General features: G+C 52.7%; 1 protein-coding gene across 2 annotated transcripts; it reads right to left on the reverse strand.

Moving 5' to 3' along the window:
- Positions 1 to 35: 35 nt before the first annotated feature.
- On the reverse strand, positions 36 to 20,276 carry C21H8orf90 (chromosome 21 C8orf90 homolog). Of its 2 annotated transcripts, none has more exons than XM_054010655.1 (2): positions 19,991 to 20,276; positions 36 to 3,550 (listed from the first exon to the last, which is right to left on the reverse strand). In XM_054010655.1, the coding sequence occupies exons 1-2, from the start codon at positions 20,265 to 20,267 to the stop codon at positions 2,769 to 2,771; spliced, it is 1,059 nt and encodes a 352-aa protein (XP_053866630.1). In that variant the 5' UTR covers positions 20,268 to 20,276; the 3' UTR covers positions 36 to 2,768. The 2 variants fall into 2 exon arrangements, 1 of the variants encoding a protein (XP_053866630.1); XR_008442918.1 differs by having other exon boundaries at positions 3,472 to 3,550; positions 19,960 to 20,276.
- Positions 20,277 to 20,513: the final 237 nt, after the last annotated feature.

Genomic DNA, 20,513 nt, shown 5'->3' on the forward strand with positions numbered 1-20,513 from the left:
CTTCTCTCTCTGTCTGATCATTGTGTACTGTGATCTCAGCGTGTAAGTTTATTTTCATATCCAGCCACCAGCTAATCAAGGTTGTGAAATAGACAAGCGACTGTGAAATCGACAAGAAGGAGCACACGGTTTAGGAACAAAGATCAAAGGACTCTTTTGAAATCTCTGTGGTTGCAAAGAGACAGGCCGGATCCTCCTCCTAGGAAGCAAGTTGTGTGTTTGCCTAGGAACAGAAGGTCACAGCCAAGCAGGCCGGAAAGGATCTTTGGGGGAGCAACCCTCAGTCTTTGGTTAATTGCCTAGGCCCTAGGATATGGGCTGTGATTTTATTGTACATGTAACTTTTGGTTTCCAGTTACTCCTAGTGGCTATTATTTGAAATCTCCTCTTTGTTCAAGACACGTTTGCTTGCCTTCTCCCTGAGCAGCTCTCCGGGCTGTTTCAGTCGAGCGGGGATCTGAGGTGTAACCAGCACACCGGGCGGTGCTGTTCCTTGGGAGAAAACACAGCGAGTGTCCAGTGCCCAGGGGCTCCAGACAGAAGTTGCTTGGCAGGCTTGGGAGCTGGAGTGCCCCTATCGCTAACCTGTAGAGGGACCGCGGGATCGGCCCAGGCTGAGGTTTGACTGCTTGTGTCGCCTGTGGCTGGTGGAGGTGGGGAGCTGGCCCCTGGCTAGCCCAGGCAGCTCTCTCAAGGTAAGAGCAGAGGGTAGCAGGGTGCCTCCCAGCCCTGGGTACCCCTGGGAAGTGTCACAGTGGAGTTCGGCAGTGCTGGGGGGGCAGAATTTAGGAATCATGTGGCACATTCATCCTCACGCCCCCCATGACTCAGAGCTAAGCTCCCCATACACACACCCATGATATGGATTTGCAGGGGGCCGAAAAGGTTCCCTAGGGAGGTGGTGCAATCTCCTTCCTTAGAGGTTTTTAAGGCCTGGCTTGACTAAGCCCTGGCTGGGATGATTTAGTTGGGGATTGGTCCTGCTTTGAGCAGGGGATTGGACTAGATACCCCCTGAGGTCCCTTCCAGCCCTGAGATTCTATGATTCTATGATTCTATGAAAGGAGCTGGACCTGCCAGTTGGGGAGTAGGAAGAGGTCTGGATTAGAGCTGGAAAATGGGGTTAAATTTGGAGTTTTGGCCCCCCCATGCAGTATTTTCGTTCTGAAATGGTCCCTCATGCTCTGCTGAGTGGACCAGGCTCCCCGTCTGGACATCTCCCACGATGGACTGCCAGCTCCTCGCTTAGCAAGGGGAGGCCGTGCATCATGGCGGTTGTCTGTCCATGGTGGATCATGGGAGTCTGACCAGGGCCTAGCCCAAAAGCACGAATCACCCAACTACAGCTCCCATGAGGCTCCCTGGTGGCATTTGAGAATGGAAATATTTCGGATTTGGGACATACCGTTTTTGATGGTAAGTTTTTGACCAGCCGTCGTCTGGATGCTGCAGCTTCAGTCTCCTGAGCCCAGGGCCGGCGCTTCCACTAGGTGACCCTAGGCGGTTGCCTAGGGCGGCAGGATTTGGGGGGCGGCATTTTGCCACCCTCGGTGGAAATTCGGCAGCGGGGGGTCCTTCTGCTCCGGGTCTTCGGTGGAAATTCGGCAGCGGATCCTTCACTCGCTCTGGGACCCCCCGCGGAAGTGCCCCAAAGACGCGGAGTGGAAGGAACCCCACCGCCGAATGCTCAGAGGAGGAGCTGCCACCTAGGGCGGCAAAAACCCTGGCGCTGCTCCTGCCTGGGCCTATTTTAATCCCTGACCAGGCTGCTGAAGGTGCCCGTGAAAAGGGCAGCTGAGTTGTGTTGACACCTGTCCTGCTGGTAACGGGACTGAGCCTCCCACACCTCGTCTCTGACGTCCCCTGGCGAGAGACCTGGCTGTGGTGTGGAAGAGGATCTAGGGTTCTGTCCGCTGAGCCCATTCGGTCGTGACAGAAACAGCTTCTAAGACCAAAGATGAGTCCAAGTTGATTCCATTTTACTAACCTTCGCCCCGGGATGCTCTCTCCACGGACAGGGTCGGCTGGTAGGGTCCCTCTTCAGCAGATAGACGGATTTTTATTAAACTTTCCACCCAGGCTGTAACGTACAGATCCCAGCTAGACAACAAACATCTGGATCATCACTGAGGGCATGTCTATGTTGCAGCAGCGACTCTCAGAGCTTGTGTCAACTGGCTCGGGCTTGCGGAGCTCAACGCTACAAGGCTGAAAATAGCCGTGTAGACGTTCCATGCCAGGCTGGAAACCCAGCAAGGGGAGAGGGTCTCAGAGCCCGGGCTCCGTCCTGGGTGCGAACGTCTACACTGCTGTTTTTAGCCCAACAGCAGGAGCCCCATGAACCCAAACCAGTTGACCCTGGCTCTGCGACTCGCTGCCGTGGGGTTGTTTTTTTGCAATGTAGACATACCCCGAGTGACCAGGTGAGCAGCCCTGGGCTTCAAAAACATCTGGAGCATCAGTGTGTGTTATGGTCAGCGCTGGAGTTCATAAACATCTGGAGCATTAAGACGGGCAGTGCTGGAGTTCATAAACTCCGGGAACATTACTGAGTGTTCACAGGGGATGTGTGGATGTGTCATAAACACCTGGAATATTAGGTTGGGCAATACTGGGATCAATAAACATCTGCAGCATTAAGACAGGCAGTGCTGGAGTTCATAAACATCTGGAGCATTATTGAGTGTTCACATAGGGTGTGTCGAGGATTCATAAACATCTGGAGTATTTCCGATGGGCCGCGTTTGGGTTCATACACATTTGGAACGTTACTGAAGGTTTAAACGGGATATGGTTGGGGTAAGGAACCCAGGATTTCCTAGCCGTGGTGGGGCAGGATTGGAGACTGCCACAGGGGCAGGCTGGATGTTCCTCAGGCCTTCGCCATCCTTTAGGAGGAAGGTGGGGTCTCCAGGAATGGTGGAGGTGCTCACATGTGGCAGGCTGGTGATCATCACAACGTCTGTCCGCATCGGGGGAGTGGCTGCTTGTGCGGGTGGCCCCTGGGAAGCCTGGCTGGCATAGCTGAGTGCCAGCTGCTCCAAACGTCTCTTCTTGAAGAAGGCCTGGGTGGTGGCGTGGAGCGGCTGCAGGATGCGAGGCACAGGTTTGCCTGGGTGCAGGAAGAAGTCAAAGCTGGAGCAGTCGGTGGGGTCATCGGATGGCTGCAGGGATGCCTCTCCTTCATCCGGCCAGGTGAATGGGAATGGCAGGGTGAAGTCTTCGGTCAGCACCCGGATGGCGAAGTCATCATCCTTGCCAAATTCCTTGTAGGCCCTCTGGATGCTGTGGAAATGCTCCTCCCACTTCTTGGTGTCTCCATCATAGATGTCTGGGAAGGACCCCGGCAGGGTCTGGACCAGCACCGAGGACGAGGACACTGTGGCATCCGTCAGGCTGTAGATGAGCCCTGGGTTGTGGGTTGGCAGGGCTGTCTGGTTGAAGATGGGCGGTGGGGGGAGCAGGAATTCTTGCTGGCCGCCCCCTACTCTTCCTCCTTTGGGCTTGGAGGTGATGACTGAGGCAGGAGCAGCTGGGTTCCCTCCATTGCCTGCACATGTACAACCAAAACAACAAGATGAGAGTCCCAGGGAGGGGAATGAGGGAACAGGCAGTGCTGTGTGGAGGGGAGACCAACATGGGAGCAGCAAAGAGAGTGGAGGAGCAGTGATGGGGATGGAGCATAGGGGTGAGAGGTAGAGAGACAGCAGAAGGGATCTAGGATGGGGTGGTGGGTCGGGAGGCAGAGAAGGCCTTAGCTGACTTGAACATGGGCATGGTCCACCTCCATTGAGAGTGGGAGAGCCATCTGGCCCGCGTGTTATTCTACCATGCCCTCTTCTTAGTCAGCTCCAGAAACAACTGGGTCCCTCCCACACTCCATCTCCCATATTTACCATTCAGTACCTTGGCTCTGAGGTGAGTAACCAAACTGGCCTGGGGCTGAGGAAGCCATTACTCACATGGCCTAGCAGAACCTCCAGGGACTTGTTTACTACAATCGCCTGGGAAACGACAGGGGCTCTGGGGTGACATCACACAGGAGAAAGGCGAGGGGAGGTGATAGCTGAAGATAACACAGAACAGGAAAAGGGTTGCTGCACCACTAGAATGTAGAACTTGGTTCCATACCCCTCTTTCTTGCACCTCCTCAGCTGAGCTCTTTGCCGAAGCACAGGCTTTTCACAGGATTGCACAGAGAGAAACCTCAGGGCTGTTACGCAAAACCCCAAACTTAGGTATTAACAGTTCCCAGGCAGCTTCAGAGAGAGACAGAGTCCAGTGCAATGTCTTATAAACTAACACTGACCATATGCAAACACTCTGCAAATAGTATCTGGTATACTTCTGAATCATTTTTAAACACAAGCTATTTGGTAGTAAATCTAGCCCTTATACAGCCTTCCCACTTTGGTGCAGTTGCATATATTTAAATACAAGCTTTCAGCATAGCCTTTACACGTTAGCACACACAGAGCAAACCTGGTGCTCTCTGATCTTCTTTCTGAGATGAGGTCTCAGTCTTCATAACACGTAGCATGTGTCACCTTCACTGCTTGAAAAGAACGGCAGCATCTTGATTCTTGTCAGCAAACCGAAGTCTACGGCTCCTTACATACCAGCCCTTGCATTAATAACAGGGAGGGAGATGGTCCCCAAATCGGACTAGTTGGCTTCTAACTTTCCATGTTCTGTGAGATCCAATAGGTATCTCTGCAGTACTCTCTACAGATGTTGTGGTGGGAAGTTACCCTGGTTTGTGTCCCTTCCAGATGATCTTCATGAAGTTGACTCCTCTTGTTTGGGTCCAATTCCTCTGACTGAGGATTGAGTTCTGATTGGTCATTTGAGGCCAATAAAACTGACCTCTAGCTAACTCTAGTGTTTCTTCTATCCCCATGTGGTGTGTATCTTCTCATGGATTCTTTAGAATGCTGTCTCAATGAGTGTAGGGAATCACTCGCTGTCCCAAATCGTCTCTTTTCTCAATCTTTCTGTACAAAACCCCATTGGACACGAAAAACTTTTGGCCTTTCTTTTAAGTCTAGACAGGTCTTATATTTCTCCTTCTCCTCATCCTGACTGGGTCCAGGGCCAGACTCCAGGGAGTGAATCACGTGTCCTATATGCCCATTTTGTCACTGCAAAACTTTCCAATCAACGGGAATAGAATCTTGGGCATTTGTCCTTCCAAGCTATGGCCTTGGGGTTTGAAACTCTTGTGCTATGCTGAGTCTTCTCCAGGATTGTCCTCCTGACACCCAGTTTGTACTCTGTGCATCTACGTGATTGTTTTGCTGGCTGTCTTCTTCACACAAATCCTCCAGCAGGCAGCTGTGCTGTTGGTGCACTAAACTGGGGTGAGGTAAGTTCTCACAGTCTTGTACTAAATGATCTTGCTGTCCACAGTTGACACACATCCATCCTTTTGTCCATCTTCATACTACTGACTTACCAGTTCCCTTAGGCTTCTCAGGGGTTAAAATGTCCTGAATTGGGTGGAGCAGGCCAGGTCTGTGACTGAGCCAACTGCTGTTCCAGAGGTTTCCATTTCCAGTCTATCTCAGAACTCCTCTCAGGATGTTCTTTCCCGTTCCTTCACGCACTGAAGGCCAGCTTTTCTCAGGAATTGCCTGTTTTCATCACAGCACTCTTCATAGATCTCCCGTTAAGCAAGAGCTCTTCATAGGGAATGTTTCTCTGTTGACCCTATGGATTCTGGATTCTGAGTACGATTTGTAATGATTTGTGCAACAGCCTAATTCGAACTAGTCTTGTATAACCAAATCCAGTTCTGCATCTTCTGTATCAAGCCTCAAGAGTTTCTTGGATTAATGAATGGAATCTAGTGCGTTAGAGCAGTGCGACTGTAAACCAGGACACCTGCGTTATATTTCCAGTGGTGGGGGAAGGTGGGGCCTAGTGGTTAATAGATTCATAGCTTTTAAGGACAAAAAGGACCATTAGGATCATCTAGTCTGGCCTCGTGCATAACACAGGCCAAAGAGCCTCACCCATCATTTCTGCATCAAGCCCATAAATTATAGACCAATCAGAAATGATCTTTTAAAAAGCTGTACAGTCTTCAGTCTGGGGAGAGATGTGGGGCTGGGAGTCAGGACGCCTGGGTCCTTTTCTCAGTGCTGCGCAGGGTGCAGAATCTAGTAGGTTAAAGCAGTAACTCCTGGGTTCTACTCCCAACTGTGGGAAACAGGAGTGCGCACAAGGAGGGGCGATCAGGGGCATCTTCAACTCCTTCCTACCCTTCAGAGTTAGCTACATAGCCTTGGGCTTTCGTTGGTCCTTGGGCAGCGTGATGTATAAGTTGACCATTATTGTCACCTCGCTCAGCATGTTCACTAGGGTTTTCCTCCTCACTGTCATCAACGCCGACCACTGAATCTCCATGGCCTGCCCTGTGTGGTCCTGGAACCACAGGTCGCCCCGTCTGGCTTCTTTGGTTATTCTGGCCATATGGATCCTATCCCTTGCATTGAGCTTGCAGTACCGTGATATCTGGGATTTCATGAGCTCATCTTCAGAGTGGAACGTCACCTCTGGCAATCTGAAGAATGTCCAAGAGAACCTCTTGCTGAGAACAAGAAGGATGATGGCCCGTGTTGCTATCCACTTCCTGGTTGGGTTCCTGGTCCCATTAGCCTTGATCATCACCTGCTACATTCTTCTAACTGCCAAGCTGAGGAGAAGCCATCTCACTCAGTCCAGGAAGCCCCTCAATGTCCACCTTGTCTTGAACCTGATCTTTTACCTCTGCTGGCTCCCGTATCACGTCTTCTACTTCCTGCAGGTCTCAGGTGATGCACCACATTCAGTGATGGAAAAATCCCTGGACATGGGCATCCTCTTTGCTGATGGCCTGCTCTATTCTCACAGCTGCCTCACTCCCATCGTCTTCCTTTCCATGGGCCAGGAGTTCATGGGCTGCAGGGAAATGCATGTAACTGCCAAAATGCTGTTCACTTGGAAGGAGAGCCAGCTGAATAGGGGAGAAATGTTCAAGGGGAGATGGGATCCATTCATAAACTGTATGCTAGCTCAAGATAACGAGCTTCCTAAGTGTGTTGTGTCCCCCATAGTAACTGAACTGTACAAGAAGATGACAGCCTACTACTGCTAATGAACTTAGGCGCTCCTTCAGCATCTGTGCTTAAAGTGTGGTGCTGAACGTTCTAGGTTCAATCCCTGCTGATGGCACATGCTGGGGGATGGGGATCACTACACAAAAAGGGGTCTAAATTCATGACCAATATTTGTCATACGGAATGGCTGGGCCTGCAGCGCTTGGGGCACTTGACCACAGGCCTGAGCCGATGGGCGTCTTCCCACCGATATCAGTGGGGATTGGATCAGACCATTGGCAGCAAAACTTGCTCAAAATGCTTTGCTATTGTGCTACTTAAATGCTGGTCTGAAGCATTCTCTGGTGTTTGCTTCCCTGCTGATTTTCTAGGCTCAGCGTCAACATCTAATAGCTTCACAGAACAGCTGTGGTGATTTTCTTTTGCCACTAAAGGAATTTTCTTCCCGTGCTGCTCTCATCTGAACTAATGTACAGTGGGTCTGTGCTGGGGTTGGTCTATCTTAGCAGCATCCCTTGTGGTTCAGATGGGGTGGCCACCTAGTGGCTAGACGGGAACAAATCCCAGTGTAACAGAGTCTAATCCTGCAGCTTCCCTCGCCCATGTGAGTGTGAGTGAGGCTCAAAGCCCAGCCCACAGTGCAGTTCAAAGACAAGAGCTGTACCAGATGAGCCAGGAGAAAGGTCAATAGGCAAGACGGGTGCTGCGGATGTACACGATCTATTTCCCCACTCGGACATACAGGAGATACAGGACAGACAGGACAGACAGGAGATACAGGAGATACAGGACAGACAGGAGATACAGGAGATACAGGACCGCTTTCTCAAAGATGGTGCTGCAGGTATATGCACAATATGATGCACGGCAGATCTCGTGGCTCTAGGAGGACAGCAGGGTCTAAGGATTATAATCTGGACTCCTGGGTTCTATCCACCTCTGGATGGGGACTGGGATCGAGTGGGTCACAGCAGAGGGCTGGGGACTCAGGACTCCCGGGTTCTACCCCACAACTCTGTGGGGAATGGGGTCTAGTGGTTCTGGGGGGCTGGTGGGAGTCAGGAGCACCCGATGAGACTACTGAGCAGCAACCATGGACCCTGGACCCCAGACTGTCTGTGTTCTTGGGCAGCCGCAGTGACACTGGGTCCGTGTTCCCCTGTGCCAATGCTCAGAGCGAGGTTGCTTTATCCTGCAGTGGTTTGTAGGGCTGGTGGTTTTGCTTTCTGACACAGTGGGCCATAAATATGCAGTTGAATAGGGAGGATAGTTTGCTCTTCTGTTCCCCTTTCTTTAGTGGAACATAGAGCACATTATAGGCAACCATTAGCTAAGTCTTCATGCCTGTGTGCGGTGAGAAAGGAAGTTGATTTGTCCTAAAGTCAGTCAATTGGACCAAATCATTTCTATCCATTTCCCCTGCTCTAACCCTGCAGACCCAAATCCCCTCCCAAAGCTGTGGATAGGACCTAGGAGTCCTGACTCTCAGCCCCCCGCCCCCCGACTGTAACTAGGAGACAAAACTTCCCTCCCAGAACTGGAAATACAACATTTATGTGTGTCTTGTTTATTTAGCTGTAAACTCTTTGGGACTCTCTGGTCATCTATGTTTGTACAATGCCCAGCACAACAAGGCCCAAATCTCAGCTGGGGCAGGGACTGTCTCTCGCTGTATCTGGGCAGCACCCGGGAAAACAGGGCCCTAGCACACACACGGCATCGACCTATCACTAGACAGATGTTAAATACGAATGAAACAATGAGGTTATCTCAGGTGAGCTCCCAGCTGATCTGCTTTTGGGGTCTCTCCAGATCGACTCCTGCTCTACACTATAACATTTAACCCTCTTCAATAGCGTTTGAAACGCACTTTCCCTCCACTTTCCCTCCACACACTGCTTTAGTCAGTTACGGCTGATTCCAGGCTCAATTGTTTCATGAGCTCTTTAAAAATGGCCTTGTGACTCCAGGCGGTATTTGGAGTGGAGCTAACAGATTCCTCTCAGCTCCCTCGTTAGGCCTTTCTACATCTATCCCCTCCTATACCAGGCCCCCCACATCACCCTTCCAGCCTCCCAAGGAATATCTCTCTGTGCCCATGTTAATGTAACCAGACCATGTCATCACACTACAAACCACTTATGGTTGTACCTCCACTAACATCCCCACCAGCATGCGGCACCACAGGGCCGTGATCTCAGCTGGGACTGGGACTGTCTCTCACCATTGGTGTGTGTACTGTCTGGCACAATAGGGTCCTGATCTCATCTGCCTCCTAGTCAGGACCATAATACAGGTGATAAATAATCATCATAATCTGATCTGGTATGGGAATTCCTACATGGTTTCAATGGGCTACTTGGTGATACCACCCAGCTCTGTGACACACAGATCCACAGGGATTAACCAGGTAAGTACTGAAAAGGCAAGGACTTGGGGTTGTCATGTACCTCTAGCCCTAGAGTACCAGGAGCCGTGCAGCCTAGGATCTGGAGAGACATCTCCTTGAATAGTGGGGAATCAGCAGGAGTGATCCTGAAAATCTCCTACAGCGAGGTATTTTAGGGTGAGTGACCTATGCTAAGAAATGTCCTTGCTGACGTGGACTATCCTTGTTATATCACCGTCTCTGAACGGCAAACGGCTAAAGCTCTTGTTCTGAGGTGATGCCTGATCAGACTCTAAACAGGCTCCTCTTGTTTGTCCACTGGACAGTTCATTGGTTTTTAAGACTGGGAACAGTCAGTCGTTAAGAGGAGGAAGCAGAACCCATGGCTCTTATCAGCGTGAGATCGGTGCCTGCCAGAGATGAAGAAGGGCAGACAGGGAGAACAGGCTGGCAGGTGTGGATGTGTTATCGGAAGAGCTCTTGCATGAAAGAGCTGTGCCAACATAGCAATGCCGTCGGCGACAGGTGAAAGATGGTGTGTCCAGCGAAGCAAAGAGGGGCCTCAGTAGCTCTTTGTTGTACTAGGATTGGGTCCTGGTTGTGTGCCGAGAGAGAGAAAACAGAGGCCCAGATTCTCAGGCTTTATCTACACAAGAAAGATCCATTATTTGACCAATGGTGGGATTTTAATCTGAGTTAGTTCAGCCATGAAAACCCCTGTGTGGAGGCTCTTCTTTCCATTCAACTCAGGTTTATGTTGTGTTATCCTAAATTGACCAGAAATCGGCTGTGTTTTAAAGCACTGAATCAGTGTGGTCTGTGTTGTAAACAAGACTGCTTCTGTAAAATGTTGCATTTAAACTTCACAGAGATGACCTTATTGGCGGCTGAACGGCTGCGCAGAATTAGAAAGCGTCCAAGAAGAACTAAGGAGGACTTTCTGAGTGAGGTTATGCTGCACTCCGCCACCGAGAAACAGGAGTTGAAGGTGTGGCGGGACAGCGAGAAGAACAGGGGATCTCAAACTGGGGTTTGGACCCCTCGGGGGTCACAAGGTTATTACATGGGGGGGTCGTGCGCTGTCAGCCTTCACCCCAAACCTCACTTTGCCTCCAGCATTTATAATGGTGTTCAATATATTTAAAAGTGTTTTAATTGATAAGGGGGGTCACACTCAGAGGCTTGCTGTGTGAAAGGGGTCACCAGTACAAAAGTTTGAGGACCACTGGAGGAGAGGGACCGAAAGGAGAACACGGCACACCAGAACAAAGCCACTGAGCGGCTCTTAACGGTTATGGAGCGCCACGCAGACACGCTCCAGGTGATACTAGCTCTTCAAACCGAGCAGCTCTGCGCCCGCCCTCCCCTGCAGCCGCTGTCGCAAAACTCTTTCCCATGCAACCTTGACACACACCACCAACACACTCTTATCAACCTCCTGGCTCCAACCTGTACCCACGGCATCCCACTCCTCCCCGCTCACAGTCCAGCACTCGGACTCCCACCACAGGCGCCGACTTCTTCTGCCACTCCTCCCCCCTCCCTCCCGGAGCTCGCTACAGCTGTTTGGCAGCGGCAAGCGCTGGGAGGTAGGTGGACGAGCGCGGACACGGCGTGCTCAGGGGAGGAGGTGGAGGAGGAGGTGAGGCGGGGCGGGGAGCTTGGCTGCCGGTGGGTGCAGAGCACCCACTAATTTTTCCCCGCGGTTGCTCGAGCCCGGGAGCACCCACGGAGTCAGCGCCTATGACTCCCACTACCCACAACACCCAGCCCTCTGCATTTTGGCCCTGCTGAAGTACAGTACTCCAAAGGAGAAGGTGGGGTATGATCCCTGGCCATACACAAATCTGTAGCCATCCTGGGACCCCTCCTCCTCTTGAGACCTTCCCTTCCCCCATACCCCATCCCCCTCTCTGCTGATTATTTTCCTTTTACTCTCTCCTCCGGTTGTTGTCTTTTAATAAAAGGATTGTGTTGGTTTGAAAGCAAACTTTATTCTATTAAGTGAAAGCAAACAGAGCCCTGCAAAGCAACATACAATTATGTTAAGGCCCCTTCTTGCATCATGCGTACCAACCACCTCCTAGCATTACAAGCACTGCAATCCCGAGCATAGCAACAAATATTAGTGGCTTTCAGCTTCAAATTGCTGCCTCAAAGCATCCCTGATCCTTATAACCCTGTGCTGTGCCCCTTTAATAGCCTTGGTCTCTGGCTGTTCAAACTCAGCCTCCAGGCGCTGAGCCTCTGCGGTGAGCCCCAGCCCTGAGTGAAGCTTTCACCCTTCCCTTCACAAATATTATGGCGCGTACAGCACGCGGCTATAAGCATAGGAATATTGTCATCGTCCATGTCCAGCTTCCCATAGAGGCAGCGTCAGCGGGCTTTTAAATGGCCAAATGCACACTCCACAGTCATTCTGCACTTGTTGAACTGCTCCTTGCTGCTGGCAAGTTGCCCTGTGTACGGCTTCATGAGCCATGGCATTAAGGGGTTGGCGGGGTCTCCCAGGATCACAATGGGCATTTTGACTCCTCTTACGCTGATCTTCTGGTCTGTGAGGAAAGTCCCTCCTTGCAGCTTCTTGAGCAGGCCAGTGTTCTGAAAGATGTGTGCGTCATGCACCTTTCTGGATCAGCCTGGGTTAATATCTGTGAAATGCCCACGGTGATCCACAAGCGCCTGGAGAACCATTGAGAAATACCCCTCGCAATTAATGTACTCGGTGGCAAGGTGGTCTGGTGACAGAATTGGAATGTGCCTGCCATTGATCGCCCCTCCGCAGTTAGGGAAGCCCATCTGTGCAAAGCCATCTACAATGTCACACACGTTGCCCAGAGTCACGGTCTTTCGCAGCAGGATGCGATTAATGGCCCTGCACACTTCCCTCAACACGAGTCCAACGGTCGACTTTCCCACTCTGAACTGGTTAGCAACCAATCGGTAGCAGTCTGGAGTAGCCAGCTTCCACAGTGTGATCATCACGTGCTTCTCCAGCGACAGGGCAGCTCTCATTCTCGTGTCTTTGCGCCACAGGGCTGGGTGAGCTCATCACACAGTCCCATGAATGTGGCTTTCCTCATGCGAAAGTTCTGCAGCCACTGCTCATCATCCCAGATGGGCATCACAATGTGATCCCAACACTCAGTGCTTGTTTCCCAAGCCCCACAGCAGCATTCTACTGTGGTCAGCACCTCCATGAATGCCACAAGCAATCTCCTGTCGTAGCTACTACGTGTGGCGAGATCAACGTCGCACTCCTCTTGCCTTTGTAGTTTAAGGAATAGCTCCACTGCCACCCGTGACGTGTTGGTCAGAGCGAACAGCATTCTTGTCAACAGCTCGGGATCCATTCCTGCAGCCCAAAGAGGCAGGGCTGGGTGCGCAGGACACAAACCGTTGAGAATTGGCTCCAAATGCGGATGGAAGCACAGGGATTGCTGGGTTGTGAAGCAATGCATCATGGGGCATTGGGACAGGACCCAGCATGCCCCGCGACCCCCTCCACCTTCCCACAAGTCTTAGCGGCAGAAGAGAAAGAGGCGCTCTGTGGGATAGCTGCCCAGAGTGCAGCACTCCGAATAGCGCCGCAAGTGTGAACACGCGATTGCGCAGGCAGCCGTCAGTGTGAACACACAACAGCGGTTTTCCTTCTGCGCTCTCTGAGCGGTGCTGTAATTGCTGACGCCTTAACTTTGCCAGTGTAGACGTGCCCTTAGAAACCCTCTGAGAACAAGGTCAAGTAGGTTTCGCTTTTTGTAGCCATGGGAGACCTGACAGTGACAATTGGCTGATAGCTAATGTAGGATGGGATGATTTAGTTGGGGATTGGTCCTGCTTTGAGCAGGGGGTTGGACTAGATGACATCCTGAGGTCCCTTCCAACCCTGATATTCTACGGGAATGTCACACAAGACTTTGGGAAGTCCTGGGCCAAATCTCATTCAGTCACAGCCACCAACTCCACCAGCCCTTTAGAGGCAACTTAAACATGGCCCTGAGAGTCTGTTTCCTCCAGCTCCGTTTAGATCAATTCATACTCTTAAGGCCAGAAGGGACCATTGTGATCATCTCATCTGACCTCCTGGACAGCACGGGCCGGAGAACTGACCCAAAACAATTCCTAGAGGAGAGCTGGTAGAAAACCAACCCATCTGGATAGAAATATTGTCAGTGTGGGTGACCGTCCCAATTACTCTCCTGGTTAAAAATGACACTCTGTTTCCAGCCTGAATTTGTTTAACTTCAACTTCCAGCCACTGGAGCTTGTTAGACCTTCCTGTGGTAGATCAAAGAGCCCATGATTAAATATTTGTCTGCCATGTAGGTACTTATAGACTAGGATTAAGTCACCCCTTAACCTTCTCTTTGTTAAGCTAACCAACAAAGGTTGAGCTCCTGAAGTCTCTCACCATAAGGCCGGTTTTCTAATCCTTTAATCATTCTTGTGGCTCTTCTCTGTCCCCTCTCCAGGGCGGGACAGAGAAGGATGATGTTACCAACATCCTTCTCGAATTGTGGACACCTGAACTGGACACAGGATTTCAGCACCGGTCGCACCCGCGGCAAAGAAAGAGGTCAAATAACCCGAAGAGCTCTGTGTAAGCTTGAAAGCTTGCTTCTCCCACCAACAGAAGTTGGTCCAGTAAAAGATATTACCTCACCCACCTTGGCAAAGCTGGATGGATTCAGTTCGGGGGGCGGGGGGAGTAGCTTTTGTTTTAGTAGGGCGGTGATTGCTGGGAAAACTGCCTGCTGCTTAGGATTTTCCTTCTGTGAAAAGTGGCGACCACACTTCTCAAAGAGGAAAGTACGCCCCGTGCATCTACAGGGCTTTGCATTCCAGGAGCTGCAAACACTGCTCTCCTGCAGGATGGAATATGTGTGTCCCCATTCCTGCTGGAGGGGATGAGGCCTGCTCTGTCGGGGAGACACTGCCCTCTGCTGGATGAAATATGTCCATTTCAATTCACTGAATCAAGACTTTATTGGAGCAACAAGTTGCTAACATACCTAGACTAGACCAGACTTTAAGGTCAGAAGGGACCATTATGATCTTCTAGTCTGACCTCCTGCACAACGCCGGCCACAGAATCTCACCCACCCACTCCCACAACAAACCCCTAGCCTATGTCTGAGCTACTGAAGTCCTCAAATCATGGATAAAGCCTTCAAAGTGCAGAGAATCCTCCAGCAAGTGACCCGTGCCCCATGCTGCAGAGGAAGGCGAAACCCCCCCAGGGCCTCTGCCAATCTGCCCTGGAGGAAAATTCCTTCCTGACCCCAAATATGGTGATCAGCTAAACCCTGAGCATGTGGGCAAAACTCACCAGCCAGACACCCAGGAAAGAATTCTCTGTAGTAACTCAGATCCCACCCTATCTAATGTCCCATCACAGGCCATTGGGCGTATTTACCGCTAATAGTCAAAGATCAATTAATTGCCAAAATTGGGCTATCCCATCATACCATCCCCTCCATAAACTTATCAAGCTTAGTCTTGAAGCCAGATATGTCTTTTGCCCCCACTGCTCCCCTTGGAAGTTCTGCAAGTGGTGCCAAAGAGTAACAGATACACAGATCCTCAGGTGTCTGAGAGACAAGTGTGACCCGAGATGGGGCTACACACCGGACCCTTGGATCCGTTTATCAGCAGCATCTCTCCAAACTGCTGTGCGTATAAAACGTCTCACCCGCTCTGTGTGTGTGTACACCAATGCCCTCTGCTGGGTGGAACACGTCAGATCGGCTTTGTGTGTAAGCGCGCGTTCACTAGCACACTCTGCATTCAGAGTCCAGTGATCTGCGCGCACGGACAGAAAGTTCAGCTGCCAGTTTGGTTTCTTCATAGCTATTGCCTTGCGCCAGACACATGCAGCCACCTCTGGTCAGGAACAGCCGCTTAGCAGCTGCACAGGGCTGATTCAGCCAATGCAGAAATACAGCCACTGCTCGGGGGGGGGGGGGCACAACTGGTGTTTAACAGCTGCAGATCACTGGCGTGCAGGGCTCGGTCACCAGTACTGGGTAGGAATGCAGTTGTCTCTGGGGTGGGACATGGATATTATCTCACAGTTGCAGAGCAAAATCTACCGCAGTGCTTACAAAAATGCCCTGAGATTTTCAGTGTGAGCACAGAACAGAGAACTGGGCGGCTTTTTAAGGCCCCACGTGGTACTCAGTCAAATAAGTCCCCATTAAACCTTTCGATCCATTGTGATTTTTTATTCTCGCTTCTACAATTTCTGTTGCATTTTTCCTATTTTGAATAATTTTGTTCCTTCTATTTAAGCAAAGAGAATAATTCCAAGGATTATTTTTGTATTAAAGTAGCAACAGAGTCTGGGGGCCCCTGGTGCCGGGCGCTGCCCAGACACAGCAAGAGACAATCCCTGTGCTGGGTGCTGCACAACCAGTGTCAGTCTGTGTCCCGTGTTAAAGATGGGAAACCGAGGCACAGAGTGATGCAGGGGCTTGCAGAGGGCAACACAGATTCTGTGCCACTGGCATGACTTGAACTCAACTCTTCTGAGTCCTGATTTAACCACAGGCCGGCCTTGCTCGCTAGGTGACTGAATGGAACATGGATCTCCTCCGGGCCCTGCCCTAGTCTCCCCAGAACAGCTCTCTCTAGAGGCCCCCCCTCTCTGTGCTGGCCCCAGGCCAACCCTCACTAGGCCGCTTTTATGTTTTACACTCAGCTGCCTCGCCACCTAGTGGCAAAATGTAGAAAAAGCGAGATTGTTTCCAAAACAAATACAACAGTTTATTTTTTCTTTCAACTGCAATAGCAAGACTAGGCTTGGAAGCCAGGCCCCCACTATGGGAGGAGACTGGGACCAGTGATTACAGCATGGGAAGCTGCAGGTCAGGACGCCTGGGTTCTCTTCCCAGCTCTGGGAGAGGAGCAGAGTCTAGGGGGTCAGCGCAGCAAGTCGATGTTCCTAAGCCCCAAGATTCCTGAGTTCTCGGCGCATCAGCGAGTACTTTGGCTTCTGCCTTCCCTCCAAGGCTGTTTGGGTCACTGATGCTCGGGGGCCAGTCAGACAAGCCCAGGCAGGAGGCAATTCCACCCCTCACTAAAGCCACAAACCCAGCAGCCAGCACAAACCAGCAAATAACACAGAGGGATTTAGACAGATTAACTAAAAACCTTGAGTGCCGAGGCTGGAGGAGAGCAGATGGCTTGACAGCTCCACGAGGAGGGGAGGGTGCACAACTGTCCTTTGCCACGATGCCCTCAAAAGCCTTGCCAATGCGTGGGCAGCTGAGACCACAGCTCATCACGCCCATGTGCTCCCAGCAGTTATCCTGGATTGGGAACTTTTGAGGGCAGGGACTGCGTGGGTAGGAGGGTCTAGTGGTTTGAGCAGCAGGGGGCCTCGGAGTCAGGATTCCTGGGTTCTAGCCCCACTTGTGGTTAATATCTAGTGGACAACCTTGGGGGCTGGGAATCAGGACGCCTGGGTTCTATTTGGCGGCAGAGAGAGCTCTAGTGGTTACAACAGCAAGGCTGTGATGGAGTGGCACTGTTTGGTCGGTGGGTGCCCCCAGTGCTCCCCTTAAAAGTGGCTCCCCAGCACAGGAGCATGGTGCGAAAGCTGAGCTGTTGGTCCGATCCAGGCTGGCAGGGAGGATCCCAGGGCAGATGGGCCCATGGCTCTGAGCTAAGGGATGGCCCACTGTTCTGCCATTAACTCCTAGGTAGGTGGATGGAGAGACACCCCAATCCAGGCTGATCCCCAGAGCGCCCTCTGCAGGGGGAGCTGTGCCACTGATCCCTCAGTTCAAAGGGCCGTGATAGTTTGACCTGAAGGGCTGAGGCCTAGATCTCCACTGCCTTAACCCCCTGCCCCGGACCGGGCAGAGTTGTTGAAAAGCACATTTAGCACAGTGATCACTGACCAGCAGCACGTCAGGTATAAATAGCCACGTTTATCACCCTGGGCGACCAGGAAACAATTGCTCCACAGAGATATTTGATTTCTTCTGTTTCCTTTTAAATGAGCAAACGTAGCGGCTGTTGGAAAGTATCACTATCGCAAATTGCAAACAGGGAAATATACTAGTGGATCAGAAGTACTAGGGTTAAGAGCCCAGGACAGAATCTCTAACACAGAGCCAGCATAGGACAAAACTATTACTGTTTATATATTGCTGGAAACCCCGGCTGAAGTCAGGACCCTGTTGCGCCGGGCGCTGCCCAGACAGAGAGAGGCCCTGCCCCAGCTGGGATCAGGGCCCTGTTGTGCCAGGCGCTGCCCAGACAGAGAGCAAGAGACCCTCTCCAAAGAGCTTACAATCTGGCTAGACAAAGGCAAAATTATTCTCATTTTAGAGAGGGGGAAACTAAGGCACAAATGAGGTGACTTGCCAACGTTTCTAGCAGAGCTGGGAATCAAACCCAGAACGCCTAAGTCCCAAGACAATCTTCCCCTGCAATTGCCTCATGCCTGACCTGGGCTGAGCCAGACCATCCGTCTCAGCCTCATCAAACATTGGCCTCTCAGCTGAGAGCGACCACAAGGGGTCACCGGGGAAAGCTGGCCTGGTGGCTGGAGCGGGGATCAATTCCTGGCTCTAAGACTCCCTGGGTGAGCCTGGCAAAACACAGCATCTTTTTTGCCTCAGTTTCCCCACCTATAAAAGTGGGCTAGCATTTCCCCACCTCACAGGAGGCAGGAGACATTCAGTAAACGTTTTGATGATGCAGCCACAAAAATTGTAAATCACCCGCATTTTCAAAATTCGACTTCAGACACTCCAGCAGCAGAAGGGGCCATTACATCATTTAGTCTGTCTTCCTTGTAACCCAGACCAGTGAGTTCACCCTGGTCCCCCTGCCCCGAGTCCAATAACGTCTCAAAAGGCATCCAGTCTTGATTGGAAGCCATGGAGAGGAGTAACCAACACTTCCCCAGGCAGTTTGTTTCAATAGTTAAATCACCCTCAGGGAGAAAAAACAGTGCCTCATTTCCAGCTGGAATTTGTCCAGCTTTAACGTCCGGCTACTGGTTCTTGTGATGCTGTGGTTTTGCAGCCACGTAAATTGTCAGATCATCTTCTTTGTTTCCAAAGGGATCTGAAAAGCAGGACGGGAACGAGAAGCTGTTGGGAGCTGGTTTGGAAATATGTCCTGGAAGAATCACACCATTTGAGCTGGGTGGTTTGCTTGGAAAGGCAGCGAGGGCTGGGAGCTCTCGCGGGTAAACCTGTAACAGGGGGCTTGTACAGATGATTTTAACTCAGCAAAGTGAAAGAGACACAGCCGTTTAGGACAGGAAGTGAAGACAGCTTGATCCAGGAGGCTTTGGAGAAGGAGGATGGAGTAATTCATGCTGAAGTTTAGCTGGAGAGGTAGAGCTAACAGGAAAAAGGTATCCCAAAGTGTGGCTCCACAACACTCCCACACTACGCTGGGGCACCCGGCACAGCCCTGACTGCCCCGGGAGAGCTCCCACCCCCAGCAGCACAGTGTCCCCTAGTGCCACGCTGGAGCACTGGGTCCAGCCCTGGCTGCCAGGGGAGAGCTCCCACCCCACTCGCAGCACAGCACCCCCAGCCCTGAGGGATTGGGGCCAGCACTGACTGTCCTGGGAGAGCCCCCCACTGCATTCCCTGCAGCACAATACCCCCATCACTGCCCTGGGCGGGCAACGGGCCAGCCCTGACTGCCAGGGGAGAGCCCCACCACAGCACAGCACCCCCTAGTGCCACACTGGGGCACTGGGTCCAGCTCCGATTGACAAGGGAGCGCCCCCACCCTGCAGCACAGCACCCCCTAGCGCTGATGCATTGGGGCCACTGACTGCCCTGGGAGAGCACCCCCACTCCATTCCCTGCAGCACAGCGCCCCCTAGCACCGCACTGGGGCATTGGGAACAGACCTGACCACCAGGGGGCAGCCGCCAGGCCCAGGGTGGGGGGCAAAGCCCGGTGACACACACACTGATCCCTTTCACCTCCTGTTGGGGGGGGGTCACTCTCCCAGCAGCAACTGCCGGCCCGCTTGAGCGATGGCGCAGGTGCGGGGGGAGACGGGGCAGGTTGTGAGCCCTCGATCCGCGTGGGTCTCTCCCGCCGCCACCATGTTGCAAGGTTCTATCCGCGCACTCCCGACGCCACTAGATTGTCGCAGGGTTCCACGGGGGGATCCCAACGTTCCACGCCCCTCCCCCCCCCCCCCCCCCCCCCGTCTGCCACGGATCGTCGCAACCTTCTGTCTCCTCCTTCCGCCCTTGCTGTAACGTTCGATCGGGGGAATATTCCATCCGCCACGTTCCTTCCGCCATCCACCCCCACCCCGATCGTCGCAACGTTCTATTCCCGCCCCACCTAGGTTGTCTCGACGTTCCATCGGGGTTCCCGACGTTCTACCCCCACCCCACCCCCGCTCCGGGGGGTTCCCAGCACCCCCAGCCTCCCTCCCGCCCCTCGGCCAACGTTCTGTTCCCCTCCCCCCACCGCGTACATCGTCGCCACGTTCCATCGGGGCTCCCAACCTTTCATCCACCGCCCCACCCATCCACCCCGGCCGGCGGCAACGTTCGATCCGGGGCTCCCCAGCAACGTTCCATCCGCTCCCGATCTCGAGCTGGGCTGGCCACGTTCCAGCCCGCCCCGAGCCCTGGACCGTCGCAACGTTCTGTCCCCTCCCTCGAGATAGCTGCAACGTTCCATCGGGAGGGGAGAGGGGGGGGGTCCCCAACCTTCCTTCTGCCCCCTCCCTGCCGGCCGCTCGCCCGCCACGTTCGGCCCGGGAGTTCCCCAAGGTTCCATCCGCTCGCAACGTTCCACCCCTCCCCCCCTCGCTCTCCTTCCCTCCCCCCGATCGTCGCAACGTTCTATCCCCTCCCCCACCCTCCTCCCCGGATTGTTGCAACGTTCCATCCGCTGCTGCCGCCGCCGCCCGCGACGCTTCCCCGGGGTCCAGGCCGCGCTCGATCGGCGGCTCCGCCGGCTCCCCCCTCACGTGTCCCGGGCTCCCAGCTGGGGAAGAAGGGAGGGGAAGAGGGGGAAGGGGAG

This window comes from Malaclemys terrapin, chromosome 21 (assembly GCF_027887155.1).
Source record: "Malaclemys terrapin pileata isolate rMalTer1 chromosome 21, rMalTer1.hap1, whole genome shotgun sequence".
In the NCBI taxonomy this organism is placed as follows: domain Eukaryota; kingdom Metazoa; phylum Chordata; order Testudines; family Emydidae; genus Malaclemys; species Malaclemys terrapin.

Excerpts from the sequence above, each read along its gene's own strand:
- C21H8orf90 (XM_054010655.1), bottom strand. The coding sequence starts at position 20,267 with ATGGAACCTTGGGGAACTCCCGGGCCGAACGTGGCGGGCGAGCGGCCG. Across the intron at positions 3,551-19,990 it reads GGTGGGGCGGTGGATGAAAG|GCAATGGAGGGAACCCAGCT; the intron begins GTTGGGAGCCCC and ends GTACATGTGCAG.